The sequence below is a fragment of the Lepus europaeus genome, chromosome 15, assembly GCF_033115175.1.
Source record: "Lepus europaeus isolate LE1 chromosome 15, mLepTim1.pri, whole genome shotgun sequence".
Lineage (NCBI taxonomy): Eukaryota > Metazoa > Chordata > Mammalia > Lagomorpha > Leporidae > Lepus > Lepus europaeus.
This window is the reverse complement of record NC_084841.1, coordinates 57,124,188-57,133,464: the sequence shown is the minus strand read 5'-3', so window position 1 is coordinate 57,133,464 and position 9,277 is coordinate 57,124,188. Positions and strand designations below refer to the sequence as shown.

The 9,277-nt window shown below is 49.6% G+C and overlaps 1 protein-coding gene across 1 annotated transcript in view; it reads right to left on the bottom strand.

Moving 5' to 3' along the window:
• Positions 1-181: 181 nt before the first annotated feature.
• LOC133774295 (baculoviral IAP repeat-containing protein 1-like) overlaps positions 182-9,277 on the bottom strand; it is a 28,928-nt gene continuing 19,832 nt past the window's right edge. The window contains exons 9-10 of the mRNA XM_062211940.1: positions 6,726-8,978; positions 182-411 (exon numbers count right to left, since the gene is read on the bottom strand). Of these exons, the coding sequence (XP_062067924.1) occupies positions 182-411; positions 6,726-8,978 (2,483 nt within the window). The remainder of the gene's footprint in view (positions 412-6,725; positions 8,979-9,277) is intronic.

Genomic DNA, 9,277 nt, shown 5'->3' with positions numbered 1-9,277 from the left:
GTGGATAGCAAGACTAAATAAGTTGATTGTTGGGAGGTGCTTAAAACAAGTAACATCAAACAGAGGTTCCACTATTGGGAAGAACTCTCGGCCCTCTTTGTAAGAAAGTGCTGTGCCCACAAGTTACCATGGATACACAGGCCCCACCCTCTCTTAGTGCCCGGAAGCTTTCCCTGGGAAGTTACTGGCCAAGTAGCTTTTTCAACTGATGCGAAAAGAAGTACATCCAAGTGCCGCCCTTACCTAGTTTGGAAGGATCACACTCAGCCGACACGCGGACCAGTAATTTCTCCATCTGGTGGAAGCTTGGAGAGTCTTCAGGGAGGATCGAGAAAACATTTAGTTTGCCCTGTAGATTCACAGATAGTTCTTTCAGGTGCAGAAATTTGTCCAAGTTAGGAAAGATTTGGTCTGGAAAGCAGCACACAGTTTCCCATGATTAATCTAAACAGTTGCAGGAGGAAGTTGTGGAACTGTCATTTTCATTATTTTCGCTTTTTCAAGTGAAAACCCTTTACATACTATATGGCATTCTGCTTTTGAAAGGGCGTATGTGAAGAACGTTGAAGACACTGCTGTTGGCAGCACTTACTGACGGGATGCTGAGTCCTGGCTGAGTGGCCCTGAGCTACTCTGGACTCTGGTGCTGTCTGGTTCCAACATGTCTTCAGCAAGTGGCGTGGGAATACAGCGAGAGAATGAAGTTAGACTTCTGCCTCCTGCCACACAGAAAAGCTTAACTCAAAAGAGCTACATACATACAACCTACAGACAACCTACATACAAGCACTAGAACCGTATAAATCTTAGAAGAAAATATCACTACCTTGGATTGGGTGGTAGATCCCTAACTATGACACCATAAGCACTGACAACAAAATGAAAATAGAGACACTGGACTTCACCAAAGTTTCAAAATGTTTGTGCATGGAAGGACATTAAAAAATGAGATGGAATGACAATCTACAGAGTGAGAGATACTTTCAAACTGTGTATCTGATAAGAGCTTAGTATGCAGACTACACAAAGAACTCCTACGACTCAATGACAACAAAAAACACAACTGGCCGGCGCCGTGGCTTAACAGGCTAATCCTCTGCCTTGTGGCGTCAGCACACCGGGTTCTAGTCCCGGTCGGGGCGCCGGATTCTGTCCCGGTTGCCCCTCTTCCAGGCCAGCTCTCTGCTATGGCCTGGGAAGGCAGTGGAGGATGGCCCAAGTGCTTGGGCCCTGCACCCGCATGGGAGACCAGGAGAAGCACCTGGCTCCTAGCTTCGGATCAGCGAGATGCGCCAGCCACAGCGGCCATTGGAGGGTGAACCAACGGCAAAAAGGAAGACCTTTCTCTCTGTCTCTCTCTTTCTCTCACTGTCCACTCTGCCTGTCAAAACACACACACACACACAAATTAAAAATGGACAGAGGACTTGAATCGATATTCCTCCAAAAAAGTTCAATCAACATCCACTATGAGCACAGCAAAGGGCAGATGCTTGATGCCATTAGCAACCAGAAGGAGGCCGGCACCGCGGCTCACTAAGCTAGCCCTCCGCTTGCGGTGCCAGCACACCGGGTTCTAGTCCCGGTCAGGGCGCCGGATTCTGTCCCGGTTGTCCCTCTTCCAGGCCAGCTCTCTGCTGTGCCCTGGGAGTGCAGTGGAGGATGGCCCAAGTCCTTGGGCCCTGCACCCGCATGGGAGACCAGGAGAAGCACCTGGCTCCTGGCTTCAGATCAACGAGATGTGCCGGCCACAGCGGCCATTGGAGGGTGAACCAACGGAAGGAAGACCTTTCTCTCTGTCTCTCTCTTTCCCTCTCACTGTCTCTGCCTGTCAAAATAAATAAATAAAAAACAAAAACAGGCCAGCGCCGTGGCTTAACAGGCTAATCCTCCGCCTTGTGGCGTCGGCACACCGGGTTCTAGTCCCGGTCGGGGCACAGGATCCTGTCCCGGTTGCCCCTCTTCCAGGCCAGCTCTCTGCTGTGGCCCGGGAGGGCAGTGGAGGATGGCCCAAGTGCTTGGGCCCTGCACCCCATGGGAGACCAGGAGAAGCACCTGGCTCCTGCCTTCGGATCAGTGCGGTGCGCCGGCCGCAGCTGCCATTGGAGGGTGAACCAACGGCAAAAAGGAAGACCTTTCTCTCTGTCTCTCTCTCACTGTCCACTCTGCCTGTCAAAAAAAAAAAAAAAAACCAGGAGTTGACCACTTTGTGCCCCTTCATAGAATCTCTTTATGATACTCTAAACAAAAAACAGCATGTGTTGACAAGAACGTGGAGAGGCTGGGGCTCTCATGGATTGCTGTGGGAATGTAAAATGGCACCATCAGTTTAATCAGCACGGTTAAACACAGAGGCAGCTGACTGGCCCAGCAGAAAAGGCGAGACGCCAGTTAGAACAGCTCCATGCCGTAACCGAGTGTCTGGGTTCAATCCCTGGTTCCGGCTCCTGATTCCACTTCCTGCTAATGCAGACTCTAGGAGGCAGAAGTGATGGCTCGAGTTGCTGAGTCTCTGCCACTCACGTGAAGACCTGGATTGAGCTTCCAGCTCTCGGCCTCAGGCCTCCAGCCATAGCAGGCATCTGGGGAGTGATCCAGCATATGGGTGCTTTCTGTGTCTGAAAGGTCTTCCTTCCATTGGTTCACCCCCCAAGTGGCTGCTACGGCAGGCGCGCTGCACCGATCCAAAGCCAGGAGCCAGGTGCTTCCTCCTGGTCTCCCATGCGGGTGCAGGACCCAAGGACCTGGGCCATCCTCCACTGCCTTCCTGGGCCACAGCAGAGAGCTGGACTGGAAGAGGAGCAACCGGGACAGAATCTGGTGCCCTGACCGGGACTAGAACCGGGGTGCCGGCGCCGCAGGTGGAGGATTAGCCTGTTGAGCCGCGGCACTGGCCCTCAAATAAACTTCTAAAACACTTTTAAGTTAAACATAGAATCACCATATGAACCAGAAATTCCACTACTAGGTGTAGACTCAATTAATTAATTAATTAATTGTAAACAGGGACTCAGATGCTGTAATCTCAATGTTCATTGCAGCATTACTCACAGTAGCCAGGAGATGAAAATAATCTAAGTGTCCATCAACAGGTGAACAAACAAAAAGTGATGGATCTATACAATGCCATCTTATTCATCTGTAAAAAGGAATGAAGTTCTGGTACATCCTACAAAGATAGTGAATCTTGAAAATTCTATGCTAAGTGACATAAGTTAGACACAAAAGAACAAATATTCCACAACTCTATGTATATAAAATATCTAGGGGCTGGTGCTGTGGCATAGTAGGGTGAGCCTCCACTTGCAGTGCCGGCATCCCATATGAATGCCAGTTCAAGTCCCAGCTGTTCCACTTTTTTATTCCGATCCAGCTATTAATGCACTTGGGAAAGCAGCAGAAAACGGCCCAAGTACCCCGGCCCCTGTACTCGCTTGGGAGACCCGGAAGTTTCAAAGTTCCTGGTTTCAAAATGGTCCAGTTCCAGCCTTTGTGCCCTTGTGAGGAGTGAGCCAGCAGATGGAAGATTCCCTCTTTCTTTTTCTCTGTAACTCTACCTTCCAAATAAATAAATAAATCTTAAAAAAAAAAAAGGCACATTCCAAGAGGCTAACAGTGGGATAGAAGTTACCAGACTGGGCTGCTAGGAGGGAGGAGTCACTGCTTAATGGGTAAAGTAGTTCAGTGCTGCAAGATGAAAAAAACTGTGGCTGAATGGCGGTGATGGCAGTACAACAATGTGAAAGCTCTTAGTGCTTTGAATCGTAGACTTTAAGCTGGTTAAAATCAGGATGTGTTACATACATTTTACCGTAATTAAAAAGTAAATTTTATTTAGAAAATTTTATTTAGAAGAATATAGCAATTTTTCTAAATTGGATGATACATATCAACCCACAGATCCAAAAGGTTCACGTACAAACAAAGTACAAGTTGGCATGTAACAGGGAAACTGATGAAAGCCAAAGTTATGTGAGCAACATACAGAATATAAAAACTGGCTGTCAGGCCGGCGCCGCGGCTCACAAGGCTAATCCTCTGCCTTGCGGCGCCAGCACAGCAGGTTCTAGTCCCGGTCGGGGCGCCGGATTCTCTCCAGTTGCTCCTCTTCCAGTCCAGCTCTCTGCTGTGGCCCAGGAAGGCAGTGGAGGATGGCCCAAGTGCTTGGGCCCTGCACCCCATGGGAGACCAGGAGAAGCACCTGGCTCCTGGCTTCGGATCAGTGCGGTGCACCGGCCGCAGCGCCCCAGCCACAGCAGCCATTGGAGGGTGAACCAACGGCAAAAAGAAGACCTTTCTCTCTGTCTCTCTCTCTCACTATCCACTCTGCCTGTAAAAAAAAAAAAAAAAAAAAAAAAAAGAAGAAAAGAAAACAAAAAAACAAAAACAAACAAACAAACAAAACTGGCTGTTGTCATTTATACTGCTATCCAAAAAAATGTTACCTACCTATGAATAAATTTAATGGAAGACTGATAAAGTCCTCCCTGAAAACTATCAAATACTGCTTATATAGGCTAAAGCAAAGCAAATAAATATGATACATTATTTGCTGTTTACCTATTTCCCAGAGAGGCCAAGTCCTTTGTCCCAACAGGTAGTTAGGGTGAGGGTAATTTTCAAGCTTTGATAGATAGATAGGATTTATGTACTGTATTTGTTTTTTGTTTTGTTTTATTTGTTTGTTTGACAGGCAGAGTGGATAGTGAGAGAGAGACAGAGAGAAAGGTCTTCCTTTTGCCGTTGGTTCACCCTCCAATGGCCGCTGCGGCCGGTGCATCTCGCTGATCCGATGGCAGGAGCCAGGTGCTTCTCCTGGTCTCCCATGGGGTGCAGGGCCCAAGGACTTGGACCATCCTCCACTGCCTTCCCGGGCCATAGCAGAGAGCTGGCCTGGAAGAGGGACAACCGGGACAGAATCCGGCGCCCCAACCGGGACCAGAACCCGGTGTGCTGGCGCCGCAAGGCAGAGGACTAGCCTGTTAAGCCACAGCGCTGGCCTGTATTTGTTTTTTTTAAAAGATAATTTATTTGGGGGCTGGCGCCGTGGCGCAGTAGGTTAATCCTCTGCCTGCGGCACCGGCATCCCATGTGGGCACCGGTTCTAGTCCCAGTTGCTCCTCTTCCGATCCGGCTCTCTGCTGTGGCTTGGGAAGGCAGTGGAGGATGGTCCAGGTGCTTGGGCCCCTGCACCCACATGGGAGACCAAGAGGAAGCTCCTGGCTCCTGGCTTTGAATCGGCACAGCTCCACCCGTTGCGGCCATTTGGGGAGTGAGCCAACGGAAGACCTTTCTCTCTCGGTCTCTCCCTCTCGCTGTCTGTAACTCTACCTCTAAAATAAATAAATAATAAAATCTTTAAAAAAGATTATTCATTTGAAAGACATAGTTACAGAGTTACTGCTTTCCCAGGCCATAGCAGAGAGCTGGATCGAAAGTGGAGCAGGCAGGACTCAAACCGGTACTCATATGGGATGCTGCACTGCAGGTGGCATAGCGCTGGCCCCTTGTATCATATTTGAAAGGCAGAGTGACAGAGAGGGGTGGTGGAGAGAGAGACAGACAGACAGAGGGAAAGAGGGAGAGAGGGAGAGATGGAGAGATCTTCCATCTGCTAGTTTACTCTCCAAATGGCTGCAACAACCAGGTCTGGACCAGGCTGAAGCCAAGAACCCAGAACTCCTTCCGGGTTTCCCATGTGGGTGGCAGGGACCCAAGCCTTGAGCCATCATCCATTGCTCTCCCAGGTGTATCAGCAGAGAGCTGGATTGGAAGCAGAGCAGCCAGGACTCCAGCTAGCACTCTGATATGGGATGGCAGCGTCGTATGCATCGGCTTAACCTGCTGCACCACAACACTGGCACCCAAGCAGCATCTTACGCTTAGTGATCATCCTTTTACAAATAACAAGTAATTCATGTCTGATTACTGAGAACATAAAAATTAAGTATTAATACTTTATCTGAGTTACTTGAAAACCATTCTGTTATTCACTAATTCATACTACTGACAAAAAAAATTAGTGAATGTTTATTTTGTATCTTGTCTTTTTTAAAAAAAAATTATTTATTTATTTTTGAGGCAGATTTACAGAGAGAGAGAGAGGAAGAGGCAGAGAGAGAGGTCTTCTATCTGCTGTTCACTCCATCTTCCGTTGCTTTCCCAGGTGCATTAGCAGGGAACTGGATCGGAAGTAGAGCAACCAGGACTTGAGCCGGCGCCCATATGGGATGCCGGCACCATAGGAGCAGCTTTACTCACTACGCCACAGCACCGGCCCCTTATATCTAATCTATTAAGGAGCATTTATGGGGCTGGCACTGTGGCTCAGCGGATTAAGCCTGTGGCTCCAGTTGGAGTCTCGGCTGCTCCACTTCTGATCCAGCTCACTGCTAATGCACCTGGGAGAGCAGCGGAAGATGGCCCAAGTGCTTGGGCCCTTGCGCACACATGGGACCCAAAAAAAAAAGGTCCTGGCTCCTGGCTTCAGCCTAACACAGCCCTGGTCATTGCAGCCATTTGGGGTGTGAACCAGCGGATGGAAGATTCTCTCTCTCGCTCTGTCTCTCCTTCTCTCTCTCTGTAACTCTACCTTGCAAATAAATAAATCTTTTTATTTTAAAGGAGCATTTATGTTCTTGTGCCTACAGACGTTTTCATCCACCTAAAGCTAACAGTGGGGAAACAGAATCACACATGGGAATGGTCACCTAAAACATAGTTACCTTGTAACTGGGGCATCCCCTCAACGTGAAGCGATTCCAGGGAAGGCAGGGCGAGAAGCAGTTCCTGCTCCTCTGGGCTGAGCTCAGCATTGCCTATGGAGCACTTGGTGACGGAGGCCTTACACAGCTCCAGAGCTGGACGGATGCTTTCAATAAAGCCTCTGCTGTGGCTTAAATGGAGTTCGATGTGCTGCGAAGCTGAGAAAGCCGCCGTTAGAGCCCTGAGCGTGTCCTGGTCCACGGCGTCGGCCCTGGTCACGTGGACTTGCAGGAGCGGAATCTTGGGCTGCTTTGGAGAGAGTTTCCAGTAGCCGGCACCGAGGTCCGGTGGTGCCTGGCGTCGGATCTTCAGGAAGTTCTTCAAGCTCTCCTCTTTTTCAGCCAGCTCCTGCTCCCAGTCCTTCATGGGTTCAAAGACCGAGGCGTAGTCCTGATCTATAGTCGGTGCCTGCGATTTGTCCAAGCATGCTGCCATGACTGAAAAATCTGGCCTAGGCTCCCCTTTCACTCCTTGTATCAAGACCTGGATACTCCTCAATAGCAACAGGCTTTCCGGGTGGTCGAAAAAGTACTGTAACTGCAGTACCTTCCAGGTCAGGGTCCTCCCTCGAAGGAATTCCAGAACGAATGGAGAACACGCGGCCACGGTGTCGCTTTGATAAGCGATTTTTAAGGCGAGACTCAGGAAGTGTTCTGAAACCAGTGAAAAGTAAGCTTGCGGAGATACTTGCCACAGGCTCCTAAATATTTGCATCTTCTCTGACATCCTCGGATGCCGCTTCGCGTAGTCATCATCTTCAGATATAATCTCCAATGATGCTTCATTACTCATCAACTGGAGCAAGTGGGATACAATTTTCGGTCCCGCCTTTGTTGAAGTGTGACTAGAGATGTAGTTTAAGAAATTGGCATAGGGACTTACAGCCATGATGGATGAGTCAATGTGTCTCAAATAAAAAAGTCCCAAATCTTGGTCCTCCTGCCTGTCCGAATCCAGGAGTTCAATCAACCTCATCCCAGCAAGAAATTCCTGAAATGCAGGATTTAAGAACCGGTAGACTGGTCTCAGTCTCTGGGCTGAGAATCTGCTCATCAGGCTCATGGTCAGGTCTTCATCTTCATCAACCCCTGCTTCTGTGAGCTCACTGCCATCAAACTCATAGCAAGACACAAAAAACCCTTTCAAGGCCAGCTCGCCGCAGGAGGACACGGTTGCTTTCAGAAGTTCAGCGGAAGGGCTGTGCTTTAAGGAAAGGCATTCCATGTAGCACCTGAACACCGCATCGTCGTCAAAGGACTGGTGGAATGGACGCCGAAACCAGTCGGCACAGACCGCAGCCACAAAGAGGGGGGTTTTCTGAATTCCCTGCAAATCCTCATTCATTCCGAAGTGAACCATAAACCTCTGCAGACGGCTGATGTTATGCAAAAAGAACGTCCGTAGTATATAGACGGTGTTGTAGAAAGGGAACGCCGTGATCTCCAGAGTCCTGTCCAGGTAGCGGCGAAGGGCCCTGGCCCTGTTTGTGCGGACGGCGATCAGTACGCAGGTCTGTGACAAGTGGTTCTTTTGAATCAGTTTCTCTATGACTTGGGGGAGCGAACACATTTCCTTGTAATCATCCAAAAGGAATAAGACTTGATTCTTCAACTGCTGGATGATGGTTCGCAGGCACATTTCAGTAACAGATCCCTCTGTCCCTAGGAGTTGGCTGCAAATGATGCTGGCAAGTCCCTGGTCCGGTCTGGTCGAACCAAGGGACAGGTAGAAGACCAGCTGGAAGCGGTTTAACAAGGGACAGCATCCTGACGCCCATAGAAAAGCTATCTTCTTTAGCAGCACCGTCTTCCCACTGCCAGCTTCACCCTCCACACACATGACAGAGTTCAAGGCGGCCAAGGCCTCATGTAATGCCACAGGCTTTTGCATGGGGCTGCTGACATGCTTTGTGACAATGGACAGGTCACAGCCCAGCAAGGGGTCCGTGGCTAGACTGGAGGAGACCTCGAGCAGAGTCATGCGGCGGAAAGTGGCGTCAGTGTAGGCTGCTCTCAGCTGCTCACTCAGACTCTTTGCCTCCTGAAGCCACTGGGCTTCACCCTGCGTCCTCTCTGTGGCGGGAAGACAGGGGCATGGCTGGGCACCACGTGCACATCTCTCAATCCTAATACCATTCTGCCCATCCGCTATGGGTGGATTGGGACCTGCTGTGGCCTTCTGATTCCCAGATTTCAATCCTTTCACAGTGCTTCCTACAAAATCAGAATGGGGGGGGGGGGGTTCTATGCCAAAGGTACCTCACTTGGCACGGGGTCCTAGACATCAGGTGCACCTAGTAGGAACACCATGGAATTCTATAATCTCCCATGACTGTTGCTTTAAACACTGTTTTGTTTGCATCTGAGACTCACTGACCACTGTCAGTTTGGTCCTGCGTCCACTCTGGAGATGTTACAAGAATCCCGACTGCCCTCGCACAGAACGCGCTCCATTCCAACACTGCTTCTCTCTAGGAGCTCTCTGGACAATTCCAACTCATCACTCTTGTCAT